We start from the raw sequence: 24,843 nt of genomic DNA, 5'->3' as shown, positions 1-24,843 counted from the left end.
GATGCGAATCACTGGCGGAGGGATACGTTCCCATGGCAACGCCAAGGGCTCGCCTGTAAACCCGCCCCCTTCCCTTTCCCTGTGCCCTCCTTATTTTCCTCCTTTCTCCGTCCATGCTTTCGTTTTCACCAATCTAGGAACCCTCAGCCCTGGTATTCTTACTACAGGTGCACGAGACCGGGCTTATGAAAGGCTGTAAAATTTAACCGCTGGTGTTGCAGCCGTCGCCGCCTTTCTGCTGGGGGACCTGGCCTAGACTGCTACTCAGTGATCTTCGGGGCTCGTCAGAGGTAATCGGGAGTTTGGCCAGGGTGAGAACTCCATGAACCCCGCCGTTGTGAGTAGTGGTCTCTGCACCACAGGCCTCAAAAGGGGTAACGCCCTCAAGGGACCGCCCGCCCTGCCCCGACCATCCAGCCACTTCAGAACCAGCCATCAGTGTTCAGCAACACGGTCCGAGTTCTTGGAGTCAGGAGGACAAAGGAATAGAGGGTGTTTTTTCCCCCTGTTATATTGCCCTAAATCCTTAAATCATTTTGGTAGTGGCAATTCTGAAATTATTTGCATTTGAAGCAGAGTATTTGTGGTTCCTTTCTAGTGCTTTCTGCTTTGTATTGTAGTACCACATCTCGTCCACTAATACTCAGATCCTGAGGACGAGGACTTTCTTAAGTCGTCTCTGAGTAAGCAGCCTTGCTGCTCAGCCACTCTATATATTCAATAAATGAAAATCTTTTCTTTGTTAGAATCGCTTAAAAATCCAGTTTCAACTTTATACAATGTATTTGCCAGGTACCAACTCTATAAATACAGATTTAACTTCTTTTTTTTACCATCCATTAAAAAAAAAAGACATTACACTATAAATACTTGGAATACACGAGTTGGAAATATTCCACAAAACAAGAGGAAATTCTTAGGTATTTGTATTTTTATTTTTTTCATCTGCTGTAACTTCACTTGGTATGTATAGGTGTGGGATACAGAGTATAGGAGAAAGGGGGCTTAGTTAAATAAGCATGTATTCAGGTAAAGTATGAATTCTCTCAGAGTAATGCTGCGAATTTATATTTTTTTCCATAATTTTTCGAATTATGGAAGAAATTGGTCTATTTCAAGAAGACCTCTAGTAAGAAAATAGAAGTTTATAGTCTGTTATATTTGTTCTCCCTTATTTATTTTTTGTTGTTATCTGCTTAACAGGGTTTTTCTTAAAAGGATTAAAGAATAAAGATCTTTTATATACTCCTTTATATATTCTTTATATAGAAAGAGCATAGGTACAAAGTGTAGGTAACTTATTAAAAGGTAGTGCTTATTATACCGCATACCTCCTCATAGACCTCAATAAATATTTTTTGGCTCTGAATACAAAGTCTATTGTACAAAAGAGAATTTTTAAGCAAATAATAGTGTAAACAATAAGAAAAGCAATTGTCCAACTTACTACAAACTGATTTCAACACATTAAGGGGAAAAGGGTAAACCTCGACTGGTTTGCCTGCCTCTGTACCTAAGTATTATTTCTCTCTCATTAAAGGAGGGCCAGTTCTAGGCTGGGCTTTACTAACCTTGTTGCCATGAAAAAATAATAGTACTGTATACTACTTTCGTACACTGTTATACTGAAAACCCTTTCTCTAAGAACATGTAACCAGTTCTTTTCACTAAATGTCAATCCAATCAGGGAGATTTTTTTTGTACAGAGTTCCTGTATTCCTGCTGATTCTTTTGAAATCAGTTTCACATACATAAATTTCTGCCTCTAGAATTCTGGGTTAAATTAATGTCACATTTCCAGATTCAGTTTGAATGTGAAAGTTACTTAATTCAATTCAACAAATATCCTAATATTTCCTAATATCCATTGAATAATTCTTAAGTTTCTGTTGTTAAATATTGATAATATTATTAGTTTATGAAGGGAGGGGTAATTCTTTTGAAAGCTGCAGCTTTCAAATTTTATCTGCATTTCGTAGATTCACTATTTCCAGAGAAGCATTAAAGAAATATTCACATTTTATCTTACTTTATTTTTAGTTTCACTTTTAAGTCATTGTCTCCATTTTAGCTTGGATGTGAAAACTTTAAAACAAGAAAAACAACTTTAGACCTTTTGCACATGTATTACTTTTTAGTATAAAAAATTGTCTTTATATTAGAATAGTATTACCAACAGTAGTTTTTTTTTGTTTTGTTTCTTTGCCTCAGGGCTTCCGGGATCTTAGTTCCCCAACCAGGGATTGAACCTGGGCCCTCAGCAGTGAAAGTGCGGCGTCCTAACCACTGGACTACCCGGGAATTTCCCCCAACACTAGTCTTTTAATATGTATTTATGTATGTTCTGTGTATGTTTGTACTGTAGGTCAATCCAAACAACTGTTCAACCACAACTTTCTTTTCTTGTTTCAACATTTCATACTCTTCTATTCCCTCTAGAATACTTTTAAATTCTGGGAAGGAAAAATTATTAGAGGCATGTTTATAAGTCTTTCATATTGTATAAAGAAATTAACTTCTCATTAGCCAAGTACTGGACTGCAACCAGTACTGAAGTATATGGGAGGAAGAGGGGAGCAACAGTTACAGAGCACCAGTGCTTTGACCAACTGCAAGGAGTAAACTAGGGAAAATTGTGATGCAAGAGTGACCCACTGATACAAATATTACCTAAATGGATGGTTTAGGCATGTAAAGCAATCCAGGAAGAGGGAGGCTTTCAGAGGAATGCCTGATTGTATTAAAAAGTGAGAAACTGTAACATTATCAAGCCCTAAAACAATCACTTGTGTTGTTCTTTCTCTAAAGGAAGAGTATTAATGAAAGGGACTTGGTCAGCTTGGTGTCTTAATTAGAGAGAGCTAGACTAGCTTAGACTTTGAGTTTAGCACTTAGCACTATCTTGGAAGGAGCGAACCTGTTATTGACCACCTCTCAGCTGTACTTAGAGAAATACCGTGCAAGACCATTGACTTGACTTTGTTTGATGTTTTGATAGTGAGCTACTAGTCCCTGGAAATGAATATCTTCTACTGTAAATTAATAAAAATAATTTTAGTTCATAAATCCTTCTCTTAGGAGAAATGGTATAGTGTAATGATGAAGAGCATACGCTTATGGAGTGTGGCAGAGTTGGGTTGGATGGTTAAATAGCTGCCTACCCTTGACCAAGTTTTTTATCTCCTGATACTTCAGCTTCCTCATCTGCAAAATGGGATTTAATAAGAGTACCTATTTCAGAGAGTCGTTGTTAGGATAGGATGAGGTAAACCAAGTATATAACATTGCATGGTGTCTAGCACACACTGAGTGTTCAATAAATGTTAGGAGGAGGAGGAGGAATAGCAGTAGTTTGACTAATCTTTGTCAGTTGCTAAAAATTTGATATGATCCAGCGCATGGATGAGATTGAAGTTTCATCAAAGCTGGGGAAGAAACTCTGAAACGTGGTGGTGACCAGCCTTAAGTGGCCACTCCTAAGATGTCTTTGTCTCTTCACTCAATGACTTCAGTAAGGGAAATTGTCACTTTTCTTCTTTGACCCGTCCACATAGAGAAAAATAATCTGACACATATAACGCAAAAACTCAGAAAAAGAAAGTTTCTTCATGAAAAGTAAATCCCCAGGAATCCCAAAATCACGTGCTGAAACGTTCTTCAGGGTTCTGTGCAACGGTATTTTCCTGTGGAATAGGGAGATATGTGTTCAGGAGCAATGTGGAAATTGTCACTTTTATTACAAAATTTAGTCTTGGAAGCTAATATCTATGAGATTAGGTATACTTAAAAAAAAACAAAAAAACAAATAGGGAATTCTCTGGCGGTCCAGTGGTTAGGACTCAGTCCTTCCATTGCTGGGGGCCTGGGTTCGATCCCTGGTCGGGGAGCTAAGATCCCAAAAGCAGTGTGCCCAAAAAATAAAACAAATTAAAAAAAAATTTTTTTAAGCAAATAAAATCTACTTCAAACCTTATGACAAATGGATACATACACTGTAAACTCTCAAATAGATAATTAAGTTAAAACTGCATATGAAAGAAATGACTTGAAATTCAGAGATAGGAGGACTTTTGTTAGATCACTAGTCTAACGACCTCATTTTTCACATGAGACTAAGACCTAGAATTGCAGCATGATGAGTGCAGTGTTCCCAAATCCTGCTACAAAGACTGTCAGTCTGTCCGAACTTCGATGAAAATTTCTCCCATCTCAGAAAAATATAAACTATTGCCAACCACTCTTTCTTGGGAAAAAAACCATCCTTTATTCTGTGACTATGTCTTTCTTTTTTTTTTTTTTTTTTGTCTGGTAAAATGCTCCTCCCCCCAATTTTTTTTAAATGAAAGGATGCTGAGGATAATTTTTTTTTTAAATCTCATGTGTTTGTGTTTTTGTTTTTTAATTTTATTTATTTATTTATTTATTTATTTTTGGCTGCGTTGGGTCTTCGTTGCTGCGCGCGGGCTCTCTCTAGCTGCTGTGAGTGGGGGCCACTCCCCGTTGCGGTGCGCGGGCCTCTCATTGCGGCGGCTTCTCTTGCTGCGGAGCACGAGCTGTAGGCACGTGGGCTCAGTAGTTGTGGCGCGCGGGCTCAGTTGATCCGCGGCATGTGGGATCCTCCCGGACCAGGGCTCGAACCCGCGTTCCCTGTACTGGCAGGCAGACTCCTAACCACTGCGCCACCAGGGAAGTCCTCATGTGTTTTCTTGATAGAAAAAGTTTGTCCCCTCCAACCCCCAATTTTTTCAGATCTATCTAGTTCCCCAAATTCAAGAATCTAGAATCTCTAGTAAAGAACAAAGCATGACTTTACCCCCCCAAAAATTGTGAAAAAATCAGACAGTAAGAAAATTTTAAAAAGAAGAAAAAATGTCTAACCTTACCAAAAATGCAAATTAACACAACATGCTATTTTTGTCAGGAGTGCAGTGAAATTGGCACTTACACTGATGGGAATGTGAAATAATACATTTGAGGGGGTCAATTTGGCAATGTTTTAAAATTATTAAATTGTACATATATTTTGGCCCAGCAATCTTATTTCCTAGAATTCATTCTAGAATTAATCATAGATATACATAAAGATTTTTTTTTCTTTTTTTTAGAATCAATTTTATTTATTTATTTATTTTTGGTTGCCTTGGGTCTTCGTTGCTGTGTGCGGGCTTTCTCTAGCCACGGCGAGCGAGGGCTACTCTTCATTGCGTTGCTCGGGCTTCTCATTGCAATGGCTTCTCTTTTTGCAGAGCATGGGCTCTAGGCGCGCGGGCTTCAGTGGTTGAGGCACGTGGGCTCAGTAGTTGTGGCGCACGGGCTTAGTTGCTCCGCGGCATGTGGGATCTTCCCCGACCAGGGATTGAACCCGTGTCCCCTGCATTGGCAGGCGGATTCTTAACCACTGCGCCACCGGGGAAGTCCCTGCATAAAGATTTATATGCAAAAATGTTGGTAGGATCTTATTTATAATGTCAAAAATTGGAAATAGCTTGAAAATCAAACATAAAGAGATTGGTTAAATGTTATGGCACATAAATTGGTTACATATATTATGGCCATTAAAAACCACATTGTATAAGACTTTAATGTCAGAAAAATGTTAATGGTATATAGTTAAGTAGGAAAGCAGATTTCAAAACAATGTGCATGCACAGAATAATTCTGGTTTTGTAAAAATAAATCATTAATAAAAGTAATTTAAGTTTTCTTGTTTTATTTTTCTGTATTTTACAGTTTTCTATAATTTTTCTTTTTAAAGTGCGAGGCTTGGAGACAGAAGAATTCCAAGTTTGAACTGAGAATCACTGTTTAGTAGTGTTAATTGGAACATGTGACTATACTTGTCATTCTAGGCTCAAGATTTCACAGAAGAAAATGGAGGTTTTAATGATGCTATCTGTGGGTGGGTGGTATTATGAATGTAGTTTACATGAGTTTTGGTTATTTTTAAATTTTTTTCTGTTATGACCTGTATTGCTTATAATAAAAAATTAAATGTAATCTTAAATATAAATAAATAAATATAAATATCTTAAGTGGAAGTAGTAACGGGGAAATTAAGCAGGATAGTTAATATGGGAAGAATCTAGCATTAATATGTATACTCCCAAACTGTTAACTGTGGTTGCCTCTGGGAAGTGGAATTTGGTTGAAGACAGAAAGGAGCCTTCATTGTTTAACTGTACGGTGTAGTCTTCTGTATTGTTTGAAGATTTTGTGTTTTTTTAAGCAAATATAGTACTTTTGTAATAGTGCTTCAACATTATAATATGCCCTTCTTCCACACTCTCTATACCGTTTACTCACCTTTATTTTCCTTCATAGCGCTTCTCACCTCTGACCTCTTCATTTATTCTGTGAGAGTCTCTCACAGTGTGAGATCCACAAGGGCAGGGACTTTGTTTTACTCACTGATACATTCCTACTGTCTGGCACTGTGCGTGGCCTATTGAGTACTAGTTTCTCAGTAATATTTGTAGCATTAATGAATTCTACTAAGAAACTATTTCACATGGTTGTTGATCAATTAATATTTACAAATGATTTTCCCAAGGTTATACAGCTATTTAGGTCCAAATCTGAACCTCTGATTCTCTCAGTCCATAGAGCTTTCTTTTGAGCCACACTGCCTCCCCGAAAGTAACTTGTTTTGGCTTTTTATCAACTCTGAGAGTTGCAGTGAAACATTTGTTTTATGTTATAAAAATGTGCCTGTGAAACCTACAGATGTACTACCATTTTTCTGTAGGACACTGTTAGTATTTTAAAGCAACAACAACAAAAACTCTACTTTATCCTAGAATTTTTTAAATTATTTTTTAATTGAAGTATAGCTGATGTACAATATTATATAAGATACAGATGTACAATATAGTGATTCACAATTTTTAAAGGTTAAACTTCACTTATAGTTAATGTAAAACTATATTGTATATTCCCCATGTTGTACAGTATATCCTTGTAGTTTATTGTATACCTCCCCCCTTTTCTCTCCCCACCGGTAACCACTAGTTTGTTCTCTGTGTCTGTGAATCTGCTTCTTTTTTGTTATATTCGCTAGTTTGTTGTTATTTTTTAGATTCCACATAAAAGTGATAGCATACAGTATTTGTCTTTCTCTGTCTGACTTATTTCACTTAGCATAATGCCATCCAACTCCATCCATGTTGCTGCAAATGGCAAAATTTCATTCTTTTTTGGCTGAGTAGTATTCCATTGTGTGTGTGTGCATGTGTGTGTGTGTGTGTGTGTGTGTGTGTGTATCACATCACATCGTCTTTATCCATTCATCTGTTGATGGACACTTAGGTTGCTTCCATATCTTGGCAATTGTAAATCCTGCTGCTCTGAATATTGGGGTGCATGTATCTTTTGAATTAGTGTTTTTGTTTTTTTCAAATATATAGCCAGGAGTGGAATTGCTGGGTCATATGGTAGTTCTGTTTTTAGTTTTTTGAGAAACCGCCATACTGTTTTCCATAGCGGCTGCACCAATTTACATTCGTACCAATGATGTACCAGGGTTCCCTTTTCTCCTCATCTTTGCCAACATTTCTTATTTGTGTTCTTTTTGGTGATGGCCATTCTGACAGATATGAGGTGATATCTCATTGTGATTTTGATTTGCATTTCCCCAATGACTAGCAATGTTGAGCATCTTTTCATGTGACTGCTGGCCATCTGCATTTCCTCTTTGGAAAAATGTCTATTCAGGTCTTCTGCCCATTTTTAAAATTGGGTTGTTTGGTTTTTTTGATGTTGAGTTGTATGAGCTGTTAATATATATTGGATATTAACCCCTTATCAGTCATATCACTTGCAGATATTTTCTCCCATTCAGTAGGTTGTCTTTTAGTTTTATCAGTGGTTTCCTTTGCTGTGCAAAAGCTTTTAAGTATAATTAGGTCCCATTTGTTTATTTTTGCTTTTATTTCCTTTACTCCAGGAGGTGGCTCCAAAAAAATACTGCTGCGATTTATGTCAAAGAGTGTTCTGCCTATTTTTTTCTTTTTTTCGTGTGTGTGTGTGTGTCATCACTTCTTTTTTCTTTTTTTTTTACCTTGGGTATAGTTGTTTTACAATATTGTGTTAGTTTCTACTGTACAGTGAAGTGAATCAGCCATATGTATACATATATCCCCTCTTTTTTGGATTTCCTTCCCATTTAGGTCACCACAGAGCACTAAGTAGCGTTCCCTGTGCTATACAGCAGGTTCTCATTAGTTATCTATTTTATACGTATTAGTGTGTATATGTCAATCCCAGTCTCCCAGTTCATCCCAGCCCCCTTCCTCCCCTTGGTATCCATACGTTTGTTCTCTATGTCTGTGTCTCTATTTCTGCCTTGCAAACAGGTTCATCTGTACCATTTTTCTAGATTTGCCTATGTTTTCCTCTAGCAGTTTTATGGTATCTGGTTTTACATTTAGGTCTTTAATCCATTTTGAGTTTATTTTTTGTATATGATGTTAGAGAATGTTCTAATTTCATACTTTTACATGTAGCTGTCCTGTTTTCCCAGCACCACTTATTGAAGAGACTGCTTTTTCTCCATTGTATAGTCTTCCTCCTTTGTCATAGATTAATTGACAATAAATGCATAATTGACAATAAACCCAGAATGATTATTTCTGGGTTCTCTATTCTGTTCCACTGATCTATATGTTTGTTTTTGTGCCGGTACCATACTGGGTTTCTTTGAGGTTTTTTTTGTTTGTTTATTTATTTTTGGCTGCATTGGGTTTTCATTGCTGCACGTGGGCTTTCTCTAGTTGCAGCGAGCAGGGCCTACTCTTCGTTGTGGTGCGTGGGCTTCTCATTGCAGTGGCTTCTTTTGTTGCAGAACACGGGCTCTAGGTGCGTGGGCTTCAGTAGTTGTGGCACGTGGGCTCAGTAGTTGTGGCTTGTGGGCTCTAGAGCGCAGGCTCAGTAGTTGTGGCACACGGGCTTAGTTGCTCTGCGGCATGTGGGGTCTTCCCAGACCAGGGCTTGAACCCATGTCCTCTGCATTGGCAGACAGATTCTCAACCACTGCGCCACCAGGGAAGTCCCTGGGGGTTTTTTTAAATTAATTAATTAATTAATTTAGTTAGTTTGTTATTTGGCTGTGTTGGGTCTTCATTGCTGCATGTGGGCTTTCTCTAGTTGCGGTGAGCAGGGGCTACTCTTTGTTGTGGTGCATGGGCTTCTCATTTCGGTGGCTTCTCTTGTTGTGGAGCACGGGCTCTAGGTGCACGGGTTCAGTAGTTGTGGCTCATGGGCTCCAGAGCGCAGGCTCAGTAGTTGTGGCTCGTGAGCTCTAGAGCGCAGGCTTAGTAGTTGTGGTGCACGGGCTCAGTTGCTCCGCGGCATGTGGAATCTTCCCAGACCACGGCTCGAACCTGTGTCCCCTGCATTGGCAGGTGGATTCTTAACCACTGCACCACCAGGGAAGTCCCAGTACCATAATGTTTTGATGACTGTATCTTTGTAGTATAATCTGAAGTCAGGGAGTGTGATTCTTCCAGCTCTGTTCTTTTTTCTCAAGATTGTTTTGGCTGTTTGGGTCTTATGTTTCCATACAAATTTTAAAATTATTTGTTCCAGTTCTGTGAAAAATGTCACTGGTATTTTGATAAGGATAGTATTGAATCTGTGGATTGCCTTGTGTAGTATGGTCATTTTTAACAATATTAATTCTTCCAATCCAAGAACATGGTATATCTTACCATCAGTCTGTGTCGTCTTCAACTTATTTCATCAGTGTCTTCTAGTTTTCTGAATACAGGTCTTTTACCTCCTTAGGTAGGTTTATTCCTAGATATTTTATTCTTCTTGATGCAATGGTAAATGGGATTGTTTTCTTAATTTCTCTTTCTGATAGTTCATTGTTACTGTTTAGAAATGCAGCAGATTTCTGTATATTAATTTTGCATCCTGCAACTTTACTGAATTCATTGATGAGATTTAGTAGTTTTCTGGTGGCATCTTTAGGATTTTCTATGTATAGTATTATGTCATCTGCAAACAGTGACAGTTTGACTTCTTCCTTTCCAATTTGGATTCCTTTTATTTCTTTTTCTTCTCTGATTGCTGTGGTTAGGACTTCCAAAACTATGTTGAATAAAAGTGGCAAGAATGGGCATCCTTGTCTTGTTCCTGATCTTAGAGGAAATGCTTTCAGCTTTTCACCATTGAGTATGATGCTTGCTGTGGGTTTGTCATATATGGCCTTTATATGTTTACTATGCTGCCAGATATTTGGTATTGGTTTTGTTTCTCTGGAGAACCCTGACTAAGATGGTATATTATACCATAAACAATTTTCCAAGTCATTAAATATTCTACAACCTTATAATATTTGCATAGTATTCCATTGTATGGGTATCCTTTGTTGTAAGAAATTTAGATTGTTTTCATTTTTTTATATTATAGATAATGCTGAAGTGTATACAACTTGTATAAATGCATATCCCTGATTATTTCTTTAGAATAATTCCATAAGTGAAATTACTGGATCAAAGAGTATAAAAAAATATAAGAGCTTTAAAACATGTTGCCAAGTAGCTCTCCAAAAGGGTTATAGCCATTTATACACCCACCAAGTAACACACAAAGATACTTGGTTCTCTGCACCTTCATTAATATTGGATGTTATAAATTTTTTATCTGCCAAGTTTGATTTTTTAATGGATTTTTTTTTCATTTGTATTTTGTTGATTTACAGTGAGATTGAACATATGCTCACTGGCATTTTGTTTATGTCGCTTGCTTATTTTTCTGTTGGAGTGTTTCTTCTATCTTATTGATTCATAGGAACTCTTAACATATTAAGGACTTCAGTTATTTGTGTTCACTGTTAAATTTTCCAGACTCTTACAGTTTTTTTCAGAAGCTTACATTTTTAATTGATATGTAATTGACATATAACATTGTATAAGTTTAAGATTTATAAGTTGATTTGATATATTTATGTATTGCAGTGTGATTACCACTGTAGTGTTAGCTAACGTGTCTATCATGTCACATAATTATCATTCCTATTTTGTGGTGAGAACAATTAAGATCTAGTCTCTCAGACACCTTGAAGTTTATAATACAATATTGTTGACTCTAATCATTATGCTGTGCATTAGATCTCCAGGATTTATTTATCTACCAGTTGCAAGTTTATACTCTTAAACAACATTTCTCCAATTCCCCTACCTCCCATCCTCTGGTAACCACCATTCTACCTTCTGTTGCTACAAGTTTAGCTTTTTCTTTCTTGTTTTCAAATTTTTAAAAATTGAAGTATAGTTGATTTATAATATTGTGTTAATTTCTGCTGTACAGCAGAGTGATTCAGTTATACATATATAAAAATATATACATTCTTTTTTATATTATTTTCCATTATGGTTTATCTCAGGATATTCAATATAGTTCCCTGTGCTAATAGTAGGACCTTGTTGTTTATCCATTCTATATGTAGTAGTTTGTGTCTGCTAATCCCAAACTTCCCATCCATTCCTCCCCCACCCCACCTCCCCCTTGGCATCCACAAGTCTCTTCTCTGTGTCTGTGCAGACTCTTACAGTTTTAACAGTTGATTGATTCCTTCATCCTGAATTTATCTTAGTATATGTGAAGTGAAAACTGTTATAGCCATGTGATAAATATTCATTTAGGTTAATGACTAAGTGCCAGTCATTGTACTCTGTGATGAAGACAGATATAAAAGATGCAGTCAGAAGACAGACACTTGAAAAAAATACATATATCAAGTGCTGTGATAGAGGTAAGCACAGGGCATCATAGGAACACACTTATCTTAGACTGAAAGAAGAAATCAAGAGACCCTCACATCTTCTACATCTCTGCTCAAATTTCACCTTATCAGGGAGGCCTTTCCTGGCTCCCCACCATATACTAGCAAGTACCTCACACCTCATCTGCCTCTAAATTCTTTATTCTGTCTTAACCTGTTTTATTCTTCTTCTAGCATATATCAACAGCTGACATGCTATTTATTCATTTATTTATTGCTTTACTCCCCCATCACGATGTCCCTCCCTCATGTCTCTTCCCTAAGAAAATTAATTCCATGACAGCAGGGTGTTTGTTTTTGTTTTTGTTTTTAAATAAATTTATTTATTTTATTTATTTTTGGCTGTGTTGCATCTTCGTTGCTGCGCGCGGGCTTTCTCTAGTTGCGGGAGCAGGGGCTACTCTTCGTTGCGGTGCACAGGCTTCTCATTGCTCTTGTTGCGGAGCACAGGCTCTAGGCACACGGGCTTCAGTAAGTGTGGCACGTGGGCTCAGTAGTTGTGGCTCGTGGGCTCTAGAGCGCAGGCTCAGTAGTTGTGGTGCACAGGCTTAGTTGCTCCGTGGCATGTGAGATCTTCCCGGACCAGGGCTTGAACCTGTATTGGCAGGCAGATTCTTAACCACATCGCCACCAGGGAAGCCCAACAGCAGGGTCTTTGTTTTGTCCACTGCTGTACCCCCAGCGCTAAGAGTAGTGCTTAGCATGTGGAAAGAGCTCAGTTAAGTATGTACTGAATGAATGACTGGAAGGAAGACTCTTCTTTGTTAGTGGAAGAGATTTTTCTTATCTTATCCTCCCTTCACCTGTGCTCTGTGCATCCCCCACTACCTCCTTTTTATTGAATTGTTCCTTTCTGTATCTTCAGCCTTTCCTTCTCTACCTTACTCGAGCTCCCTAACTGTCTGATCTTCCTGGCTCAGCATTAGCCTTTCCTAATCACTAGAGTGATCCTTCCAAACACAGATAAGCAGATAGAAGTAAAGAAGACATTGCAGATAGAGCATTTTAAGCAAAAGAATGATAGGAGTATGATTCTGCCTCTATCACCAAAAGCTTTGGGACTCCCAAACATAGCAGTCTGCACCATAAATCCCATTTAAAAATTTCAGTAAGCACCTACTATATTCCAAGCTATGGGGGGATGGGTATAGAATAATATATTGAATATTTACTATATATGCCAGATATTATCCTGACTGCTTTTCAAGTATTAATTCACCTAATTCTCCCAACCACTTTTTGGTAGAAGTACTATTTTTCCCTACTTGCAGATGAGAAAACAGAGGCCAAGCAAGTGGGAGAATCAGGATTCACACCTTAGCAGCCTAACTTCACAATCTTTGCATTTTACCATCTTAAAACCTTAGGGATAAGCCTTGTTAAAGAATTATGCCGGGGTTTCCCAGGTGGCGCAGTGGTTGAGAATCCGCCTGCCAATGCAGGGGACACGGGTTCGATCCCTGGTCCGGGAAGATCCCACATGCCGCGGAGCAACTAAGCTCGTGTGCCACAACTACTGAGCCTGTGCGCTAGAGCCCGTGAGCCACAACTGCTGAGCCTGTGTGCCGCAACTATTGAAGCCCATGCACCTAGAGCCCGTGCTCCACAATGAGAGAAACCACTGCAATGAGAAGCCCGCGCACCTCAACGAATAGTGGACCCCACTCGCCGCAACTAGAGAAAGCCCGCGTACAGCAACGAAGACCCAACACAGCCAAAAATAAATAAATAAATAAATAAAAATTTTTTAAAAAATGAATTATAAAATAAAAAAATAAAAAAATAAAATAAAGAAGTATGCCCAGGGTGATTTGGAGGACAAGAGAGAGGCACCTCATTCAACAAAGTAAAATTCAGAGTTTGGTCACTGATGGATATGGGAGGAGAAAAAAAAGAGTCTACGGTGAATGATGGCGTCAACCATCTAGATAGGAAATACAAGAGAAGGAGGAGGAGGAGATGGTTTCGGGAGTCAGCAAATAGCATCCCTTTTCCTTCCCTGAGTTCAGAACCAATGAGATATAGATGCAAGCGTGAGGCAGAAGGAAATCAAAACATGACCTTTTTGACTAAATTGATAGTTACTGTGACTTCAGATGTGCTGCCACGTGGGCTAACTTATGTGGCCACCCCTTAATGAAACAAATTTACCCACCTGGTCCCACATGTAGCTGGAGAGCAGAAAACAAACTCTTCCTGTTTTTTGGTTTCAGACTTTGCACAGGCTGTTTCCAAAAGAAGGAATTCAGAAGGCATAGAGGGACACTTCCCTAGTTCCTTCTATCAACTCCCAGCCAGAAGTAGGCCCACCAGCCAGGAGTATTTCTCTAGCAGAAAAGTCTCCTTATGGGAACATTAAGAATAGGGAATAAGGGTCGGGGGGTGAGGGAAATAGGGAGAGGTTGGTAAAAGAGTACAAACTTTCAGTTATAAGACGAATAAGGTTCGAGGCTCTAATGCGTAACATGGTGACTCTGGGCGTAGCAAACCTAGCAATTACGTAGCAGAAAGATAAGTTCACAGCTCGCTTTCAAGAAATTCCTAGAAAGATGTATGGGCACCCGAATCCATTTAGCAACCATTTATTAATGCCTACTTTGTTCAAGGGATTGTACTAGAACTGGGATATAATGCTGAATAAAATACAAATCATGCCTTGAAGCTCCAGGCCAGTGGTGAAAGCAGGTGTATAAATAATTACAATACAGTGAGATAAATACTAATAAAAATATATACAGCATGCCATCAGGGTGATTATGCTGACAGACTTAGGTCAGTTTTCAGAAAAAGTAAAATTTGAGCTGTCTTCGCTGGGGAATAGGGATTCTAGGGAACATAATTTGAAACCATTAGGCCAGAGGAAAGGAAACTTTGTCCTTGAGTTAAATATGGCCCTCATCTAGGTTTCTCCAGCCAACCTTAATCTAGTCACTACTGCAGTCCCAAGAATAATTTTCCTCTTAATGGGCTTCAGAGCTTTTCCACTCAGAGCTGAGCCTTCTAGTTAAATGTGTAATTAACTTAGCTTTTCAACGAATAGTGATTACAGTTGCTAATACTGAAACATAACTAAACCTTAAGGTGTAAAAACAAGCAATTTTATTAAAATAATATCTTCGAGGCTGTCCTCCCCCATTAATTTTTTCTCATATATAACTTATTTTCCCTCTGTTTTCTCTCTTCCCTCTGTGTAAAAACCTGCATCTCTTCTGCTTTTCTCTCTTCCTTTGAATGTTCTCCTCTGTTTTACTTTCCCCTCCTGTCTTTTAACATATAAAAATACAGAATTAAAGTACATTTTAAGCTGTATTTGTAATTATTGTTAAACATTGTGAAATTTACTATTGAAGTATTTTGTCTGTGGTTTCTGTTTTTTTTTGCAGTTTCTATTTTTACAAATAGATTAATTGAACGTATTGTATTATTATGAATATATTAAGTAGCTTGCTAGTTGGAGTTGGTTTTCCATCGTGCCCACCCTCACCCCACCTTCCTACCAAGATGCTATAGTAACGCTGTGATCAAAACTATTACATTTGATTTCTTTTCCTAATTGCAGCAATGCGAGGAAATCTTTCTAGTTTACACAGCACTGTCCATGTCAAGAGTCCTATACAACTAACCGTAATATTTTATCAAGACCTAGTTTTCTATGAAAATATATACAAGCACAGCAGTGGTACTAAGAATAGCATGGGGTGGATTTTTAATTCCCATCATCTTTAGTCTTTGGTCTGGACAACTTACCCTTTCCTCCAGTCTTAACTAGAGACCTATGCAAATACATTCTTCTTTCCCGCCAGATTCTTGCCCCCAAGGTCTTCCTGTAGAGAATTCCCTTTCTTTGTACAGCTGTCATAGTACAGTTCTACAACACAAATACACAAAAGAATGATCTTACGAAAATGATAGTCTGGAGGGATGGTTAACAAAGAGGTCTTCGGTTTACAAAGGATTTGCTTCCCAGTGTTCTAAAAGAGCATGTTTTCTTTAGTACATTCCAGATGATTTGAACTTTTCAGAAATTCATCTTCTAGGTAAATAAAATTATCTTTTTCCCCCTTTGTCCAACAGAGATGAGAGTATCCTAATGCTGCACCTCACAACTATTAGTTTGTTTGCCTCTGTTATAACAGCAACACTTCAGGCTGTGGAAGAAGTGACCCCAGTCAGGAGAGCAGGAGCTACCCTCATTGCAGCCACATCACTCCACTTCAGATATTTCTCATTTCTAAAGGGGGGAAACAAATATGTCACCGCCTCTGAATAAAAGAGAAAATAATGAGGATGGCCTTACATCATTTAGTAAGGGAGAAAATGATAAGGAGGACAAGTTCGAAGATGCCTATGAAAGTATCCCCGCAGCAACAACAATGGATCTAATATCTTCCCTGGAGGAATGCACAACTGGATTGTATTTATTTCTAAATAACAGATTCTCAGATGCCATACATCTCATTTATCCATGGTCGAAAAACAGCATGTATCATTCCCTAATTTATGGTATCCTTATGGTCGTCAAGGCCTTCTTGACTTTTGATCCACAGGAGATAGAAATTGGGATGACTGCCACAAAGGAAGCTTTGAGAACCTGTAATAGTTTCCGAAGAAAATCTAGGATGATGAGTTTTTCTCGTCTAGTGAATAAGCAGGGAATAAATGCTATCAAAGAAGAGGAATTGCATGCAGAAGTCTGCTATGCTGCGTGTTTGATCTTGAAGTCCACTGTAACGTTTATACAGGATGACAGTGTGCTTCGTTTTCTTAAAAGCGGGATCAACGTTGGATTAAGTTACCAAATATACAAAGACTGTCAGCGAGTATTAACACAGATACCTAATTACCAAAGTAAAACTTACAGGCACCTGGTTGGAGGCATAAAATTTGGACTTGGAGTATTCAATTTGATATTATCACTTGTGCCACCAAAGACACTTAAACTACTCAATGTTGTTGGATATTCTGGCAATAGAGAGGTAGGCTTGACTTTGCTTCATGAGAGTGCATCTGAATCCCATATAAATAATATCTTAAGTGTTTTGACTCTATTCTTTTATTACAATTATATCTCCGTAGCTTTTGGTGTTGAAAAGAGCCACAGTTCTGCTGTAAGGAATCTCTCCCTAATCTACCTCCAGAAATTTCCAAACTGTGTCATACTTAAATTTTTTCATGCACGTTTTACTATGTTGAAAGCATATTTTAAACATGCCCAATTAACATTAGAGGAGTGCATTTTTATTCAGAACGAATGGAAGCAGGTTCATCACCTTTGTTACTGGGAACTCATGTGGTGCCACATTTTTCTGCTGGATTGGAAGCAGGCTTACCACTATGCCGAGCTACTGTTTCAACACAGCAGGTGGTCCAAGGCAATATATTCGTTCGCTAAAGCTTCCCTACTGGCCGTGCTTCCTTCTGATTTTGTGAAATCGGTAAGTGAGGACATGAGCTCGCTCTTCTTAAACGTGGATAACCTGAGAATCAGAATTTTAGGAACTTCTGTGCCAATAGAAAAGTTTGTTGCTGAGAAGGGTCAGCGCTATGCGACCACTGCAGGCTGGTTTACAGCACAGCCCATTTTGGAACTCATGTATGCCTGGAGTGGTTTCCGAGTCATGAGCAAAAAGCTAGAGCTTATTTCAACCTGGCTATCAATAATTGACAAAGGAGGAGAACTTTTACGAGAAAATCCAAGTAAAGAGCATGGCACAGATGACATAAGTTTGTTAAATTTACTGAAAGGTCTGTGCCTGAAATACTTAGGCAAATATTCGATGGCCAAGCACTACTTTAATCATGTCATTCAAAAGGAGAAATTGTTAAAACATGACCACTATTTGGTGCCGTATTCATACTATGAACTGGGAATTCTATACTATCTAAAAGGAGATTATGCCAGTGCAATAAAAAACCTAGAAAACATAAAAAACTACAAAGACTATTCCATGGAAGCCCGATTACAGTTTAGGGCTCACATAGCCCTTGAACAAATAGCTAAAGAAAAGTGATTTAGACAAAAAGTGTGGTTTTGTTTTTTAATGGGTGAAGTATCTACAATCAGCAAGGTAATTAACAGGTAGAAAAATAATTTCTTTGTGGAAGAAATCCAAGAAGAGGCAGCTGCTAAGAATCTGACCAGTAACCAGGAAGAAATGAATTGGCCATTACTTTTCCCTCTTTCCTTCTGCATACCTATAAAGTGGAGTGTCTTAGACTGGCAAATGGAGTGATGCGCATTTTTGAAAAAGGGAAGGCAAATGATGTACATTATAAAATGTACTGCTCTCTTATATGTTATGAATTTATCGATTAAGTTAGGCAACATTTTTAAAAACAAAAAATATTTTTTAACGTCTCACTAGGTAATGTATACAGCTCACAAATAAAATAGGGAAAGTAGCTATACTAGGAATCCCAGTGCCCTATGAATGTTTTTATTTAATCGTTAAAGAAAGAAGAAAGACTTTAAGGTCTTACATTTCAAAACGATGTACTGAATAGCATAGACTCTGAATGGTTTTCCCTTGTACACAATGCTTTTTATTGGCTTTTTATACCAGAGAAGATATCTTCCCCTGTGTGACCAGTGGTATATTTTACCCTGTTTCATTAGGAAGCTCAAATATGGGCCTATAATTTGCCACAGAATAGAGAAGAAAGAGGCCTCCCTTCCACACACACTTAAACCTTTTGAAGATAATTGGAGGAGGACAAGAGAACAGATTCACTGGGTAGAAAAAAAGAAAAGATTAGGTTGTAGGCAGGAGAGTTTAGTTACCGCATAGCGCTCTCTTTAGTTGCCCTCTGTAAGGTGTAATTCCTCTTAAGATCAGCTCTTCCACATCATTAAACTGCTTGCATCTACCCTGTTGCCATTGTTCATGGGCCAAACTGAGAGTAAACAGCAGCTGTAGGAATGGGGCTTTGCATGGCTTTACCTGCTTTAGGGATAAAATCAGTCCCTAATTTCCAGACCATTAATTCTGGCTGTGTGTATCCTCCCTGCAGTCACCCTTGGAGGTAGAAGTTGCTGCGAGAGTTTGCTTTGCCAGAACACATGGGTGAAAACACATTAACTTAATGCTTTGGGTGTCCAAACAACCAACTGGAGCACAATGAAGAGCTGGTATTTCGGATTTAGAAACTCTTACTTTCGAAAAACGTGCTCCTCACTAATTAAAAATAGACTTTTAGGTGAACAACTCTACTTGAGTTATTCCGCATTATTTAATTAGTACGATATAGTGGTTAAGAGGGCAGGCTTTGGCCTGATTGCCTGGGTTTGTATCCTAGCTCTGTCACTAACTAGCTACGTGGTGTCGGACTTCTGTGCCTCAGTTTCCTTAGCTGTAAAATAAGGGTAATAATAGTTCTGATCTCATGGCTTTTCTGTGTTCATTAAGGTTGAGTCAATATGCATTTATTATTACTACTACTACTCGTAAGGATAGTAATACATTGTAATCTTCAGTGCAGAGGATTTAAATTACTTTCTTGAAAAAAGCAAAGGTCCCTTTGTTACCTGCTTTGCCAATCTAAAATTTGACCTGTCAATTTGCTTATCCTGTTCTTAGTTTATCTTGGTCACTTATGAAATAAGTAACTCTCTGCTTAAATTATGGTTTTCTGTTTGTCCCAGCTTGTCCCCAAAAATAGCAAATTTATTAATTGGCTAAACAAATCTATGTTGACTGCCTACTATATGCGGGTATTAAACAGGGTACTGAGGATATAAAGATAAAGCGTGGTCTCTCTCCTGAGGACTTTATTAGGGAGATAAATTAGAAAAGGATTTTGTTGGGATGGAAACACTTGAAACAGTTGCTTAAACAGAGAGGAGTTTATTTGTCGCAAACAAGATAAATACAAAGGTAGGCAGTTCAGGTCTGCTGTGGCTCTTTTTCTTTCTTTTATTTTTCCGTGTGGCATATAGGCCTTCTCATGCATCTCTCCTTGTGGTGGAAAGAGGCTACCTCACCTCCAGGCAGGCTGGAGGAGAAATGGTTAAAGGACCAAAAAGGCTTTCTCCTTCTTAGGAGACTTTGCCTTTTTATTTCAGAAGGAACAGCTTTCTTAGGGACCTCCATGTATATCCCACTGGCCAGAAGCATTCATATGGTCACCTCTACCAGCGAGGGAAGCTGGAGGTTAAGTTTTAGCTTTCAAGCCTCATTAGGAGGTTGTGGGAAAGGACTGTGAAATGAACCAACCTACAGTAACTGCCACGGCACACATGTGAATAACAATAAGCTACAAAATGGTATCAGAGGGGCACAGTTGAAAAGGGGGCAAGGCGACAATGAGATCAAGAAATCACCTGGAGAAGTCCGTATGGAGATCTAATGGGAAATCCTGCAACTGGCATTTCCTTGAAGTTGCTACCCACAGCCCAGCTTCTGGCCTTTAACTGGCCCAAGAGTTGACTAGACACATTGAGGCTGAGTCTCACCAAACTCACCAGAGATTAAGGTATAATTTACTCTGCTAATTTATTCATTTGTAGTAGGGACTATTCCAGAGTTGAAAACTCAATTTCCTGTAGGAATCAGGCAGGTAATGTAAACATATGAATCAGCCAAGTGTAAAACAGTAAAAGTGGTGGAAACTAGTTGTGAAGAAGAGAGAGGAAACCTATCTAAAGGCTTTCAAACTGAAAGACAAAATTAAACACTGTGCAGATATTAAACCTATCTGCACTTCCTGATAAGACTTTTTGGCCCTAGTTTGTGACTTCTGGTCTATTCCTTTCTATTGACTAGAAAGTGTTCATGTTTCTGTCTCGAGAACCATCTCTCCTGATAAACTGTGTACCTAGAAAACCAGTAGAGGAGTCACAAGGCAGTCTGGTGGGCATGGAATCTGAGTATAAGGAGGCAGATAGTTTTAGAAACATCTATTCCAGACCAGGGTGAGCCTTCATGAATCATCCATTCCCCACAAGATGCTTACATCTCTGGAAAGCCCCTGCCTTCCAGATTCAGGGTCTCTAAGAAATACCTCCCAGCCTTTTGCTTGCTGACGTTCCTTCTTCTATGCCTTCTGCCAACCCGGGGTTACTCAGTCCAAGTAGGATACAATATAACTGTTCCCATTTACTAAAATATAGTCCCATTCCAGTCCTGCTTCGAGAGAGTACAACAAACTCACTTAGTTTGGAATTTGGTCATTTCCACATTCTTGGTTACCCAGATGATATAGATGGTCTCCTTGTGCAAATGTATCAGATCTAATCACACCCATTTTATTTAATGTTGAGGGTTAGTTTATAAGAGCTTGGAGGAGGTACCTCACTATTGCCTTCCTGTGTCATAAACACAGATATAGGCCTATTGAAGCATTTTTTATTTAATGATGAAATTTTCTTATCTAATTTAGTAGATAACTATTTGGAGGCTGGAGATACTTGAAAAATGAAAAGGAAGAGGAAGTTATGAATGAATAAAAGAACAAAGAGAATTTCTGTTAAAGGCCTAGTGTCAAAGTTCTCAACATGTCCTTGCCCCCAAACAGTCACTAAATCCTTTGATTTCTCCTTTGAAATATTTGTTGAAGCTATTCTTTTTTTTCTCTCTTTTTCATTTCCACTGCTATCAACTTACGCTAAGACTTTATTATTTCCTGTCTGGACTACTGCAGTAGTTCTTAGGAACTCAGTACTGAACATCCTTTTTTGTTCCAAGGCAATTCCAGTGAAAAATTAAAATGGTTAACTCCACTTCTTTTTTCAAATAAAAATAAAATCTCGGGACTTCCCTGGTGGTCCAGTGGTTAAGACTTTGCACTTCCACTGCAGGGGGTGCGGGCTGGATCCCTGGTGGTGGAATGAAGATCCCACATGCTGTGCAGTGCAGCCAAAAAATAATAAAAATTAAAAAAAAAATCTGTGTAAAACACGTACATCTTACCACTTAGATTGATTACTTGGTTAAATAAGAGGAACTCAATGGGAAAAAAAAGGCACTGATTTTTAGCCATAAAATTATTATCTGGGCATATCTGAGAAACAACGGTACAGAAGCAGTTTTCTAAATTTTTATGCCTTACATTTGTTTAGTTCTTTAGAGTCCCCAGAGTCTGTTCAAATCATTTTTATCCTAGGAAAAAATTCTATCTTCACTCTACTGCTAGGAAAACAGATCTGCCCTCTTTGTGGTAGACAGGGCTGGGTAGGGCTAGGCTGGGCTGGGCTGGTCCGATAATAAATCAATTTGGAGACGCTGCCTCCCAAAAACTGACTTTCCATTTGGAAAGTGGTTCTGGAATTTTTTCCGCCTAATACCACTGCTTTGATTTAGTAGAAAGGCTACATTTTACATAAAGTTGTATGTTGTATATGCTCTATACCTCCCTATTTTCCCCACATCCAATTTCTCTGCATCCTTTTTAATACACCAATTTAACCATATCATTCCATTACTCACATATCTTCCATTGTCTTTGGTCTGTTTATTCACTCATAAAAATGAGTTAATATTTGAAAGTTCTTAGAATAGTGCATGGCACATATTAGGTGCTATATAACTTAATAAAATATAATTTTTATTAAGAAATAAAAATTCAATTCAAATTGAGTATCTTACTATATACCAAGCAATCTGCTAGAGGTGGTGTATATGGTAGTAAATAAAACAGACGTGGCCCCTGCTCTGAGAGTTTACAGGGCTTTCCTAAGTGACTGTGTATGTCTCAGTCATGAAAATTTAGCGCTGACAGGATCTTAGGTCATCTAATCCCATGTTTTCATTTATGGATGAGGAAACTGAAATTTAAGAAGGCAAATGACTTCCAAAATCATACAGCTGGTAGGAGCACAGTCAGGTGTGCAGGAGCCAGGACACTACAGGATTTAACCAAATTGAAACCAGTGTTGCTAAAACCCCCTGTCCACTGTTCTTCAATCCAACCCACACCTCCCTTGATCAGGTTCTGTATCCCATAGACGCAGAATTTTTTGTGGGTGTTTCTCATTGCCTATAAATCAAGTTCAAGGGGTACGTGTTTAAAAAGCTTTTCTAAGAATGCCTTCCCCGCCTCTTCACATTTACTACCACCTCCAGGTAGTATGCTAGCTTACTTGGTTACAAGTACAAGAAGACATTATCAACTCCCCAAAGGCAAAACATTCTTACAATTAGTTTATTAATTCCTAGTTCTCAACAGAAAGCGTAGCATGTATATGTACACAATATATGCTTGATGAATAAACAGAGATAAAGAATGGATATTTCTAATGGGTTCTATTTATTGAATGAATGAAAAAGCAAGAACACAAAAAATCTTGGGCCAAAATGACCAGGGTTATTTTCTTCTGACCTTACCTTTCATGAAATATACTCAATAAATTACCACTCTCACCCCCACTTCATTTTTTACCTACTTTTAAGACTCAACACTGTGAACTGAAATTTGTGATAGTTTAGCCAGGGCAGGGTGGGTTTATCTTTGCACTGTGATAAAGTAAACAGCATAAGACTATTGACAATGTTTTTAACTTCTGATTTTCCTCAGGGAATTTAAGAAAATTTCTTTAGAATGTCTTTCTTACTAAACTAAATGTGCTCCAAAATCTAAAATAAGCAGTTTTGGTCTTGGCAGAGGAAAGGGTTAAATGTGAAGGTTTGAGAGAGAGGTAGATCTTACGAAGGAGATGGATGGAGTGGGTGGGGAAAGAGAGGGAGAAGAGTAGAGAATGTGAGAGAAGAAGGGACATCAGCTGGAGATGAGGGAGTCTCCAGGGGGACCGAGAGCAGGAGTTGACCAGGAAAAGGAAGTGCCACACTCTCTGAACTCAGTGAGGACAGGCTGCAGGAGAGGGTCTTCCTGAGAACTTGTGTAAGGTAATGCGCTGGACTCATTCTGTTAGGAGTCAGTGATTTGTATCAGTGGATACTGGGAATGAGACTTTAGTTTACTTAGGAGCCTAAAGGGAGAGGGGAGAGAAGGGAGCGAAATGGCCCTGTCTCACTCATTGCTTTACAGGGGGTAACTTTAAGCTTGAGGCTAGCTTTTACCTGTAGAAAACAAAGGCCAAAGTCTTTCATTCTGCAGTATAGATAGTAGGCTTAAAATGCAAATGACCAATTGTCACAAATAGGTTATATCTCTTTTAGACTGAATTTTCATGAGTTCAAATATTTTACTTCACAGTACCATAACAATAATAACAACTGCTATTTATATTAGCTCTTTGTAGATTTACAGAGGACTTTAACTGATAAGTTAGATTTTGTAGATTAGATGGCAAAATCTAATCTATGAAAGCCACATTAATATCATAAGCCAATCATTCAATGAGTGAAGGTTTGGGGAAGGATTATTTGAAATGATTACATTAAGAAACAATAACTTCAAGGATTATATGCAACATCAAATCCCAAGTAGGGAGGGGAAAGAGGATTAACTGTCGGTGTTTTCTGTACAGTGGTTTGACAGTCCTCTAACTCAGTTTTTGTAAATCTCCCTTGGTGTTCACATTTGCAGGAATTCAATCAACATTTACCACCTTGTACCATTTTTCAGGATCATAGTCCGGAAAAAATTCTGGACCATGCCAGAAGCCAACGAAGTACTCCGGTGACCAGAAATCTGTGGTGGAAGCGAGTCTCTTGCACTTTTCCACTCCCGCGTTTATTCAACCCAATCCTACGCTTTTCTTTCCAGCTCCTGTACACCCTCAGGACTGTACCAAAGGCACATCCCAAAAGAGTAGGCATCTTAATTGCCTTACACAGGCCAAAGAAGAAATACATTGGTTCTGTGGCTCTTCTCCAAGGCACTGTCACCTCACACTTCTAGAGCTTTAGGATTTACCTGGAGGGTTCATGGCAAAAGTGGAATTCCACTTCCACTCCCAAGGAAGAAGTGGCACGAGCCTTTCCTCTTAAAATTTTTATCTTGAAATGTCCATCGTGGCAGTGAAAGGCGGACCCTAGCGAACAAGAAATCACCTTATTATTATTATTACAAAAAAAACTTAGCCCCTCTCCGCACCCTGCACCCCGCTTTCATCACCCCAGGCCTCGAGACTCTCAGAGCTCGAGGTGTGACCAAGGCCA

General features: G+C 38.5%; 1 protein-coding gene across 6 annotated transcripts; it reads left to right on the top strand.

Moving 5' to 3' along the window:
* Positions 1-24,742, top strand: LOC309644181 (tetratricopeptide repeat protein 39B-like). 6 transcript variants are annotated; one of them, XM_082427760.1, is made up of 3 exons: positions 1-3,511; positions 15,860-17,220; positions 24,308-24,742. In XM_082427760.1, the coding sequence occupies exons 2-3, from the start codon at positions 16,036-16,038 to the stop codon at positions 24,581-24,583; spliced, it is 1,461 nt and encodes a 486-aa protein (XP_082283886.1). In that variant the 5' UTR covers positions 1-3,511; positions 15,860-16,035; the 3' UTR covers positions 24,584-24,742. The 6 variants fall into 6 exon arrangements, with proteins under 6 accessions (XP_082283886.1, XP_082283885.1, XP_082283881.1 ...); XM_082427759.1 differs by lacking the exon at positions 24,308-24,742 and having other exon boundaries at positions 1-290; positions 2,212-3,511; positions 15,860-17,848; XM_082427755.1 differs by lacking the exon at positions 24,308-24,742 and having other exon boundaries at positions 1-290; positions 793-3,511; positions 15,860-17,848.
* The last annotated feature ends 101 nt before the right edge of the window (positions 24,743-24,843 follow it).

The sequence above is a fragment of the Balaenoptera physalus genome, assembly GCF_965194825.1.
Source record: "Balaenoptera physalus genome assembly, chromosome: 15".
Lineage (NCBI taxonomy): Eukaryota > Metazoa > Chordata > Mammalia > Artiodactyla > Balaenopteridae > Balaenoptera > Balaenoptera physalus.
Note: the sequence above shows the minus strand (reverse complement) of the source record. Positions and strands in the feature narration are given on the sequence as shown.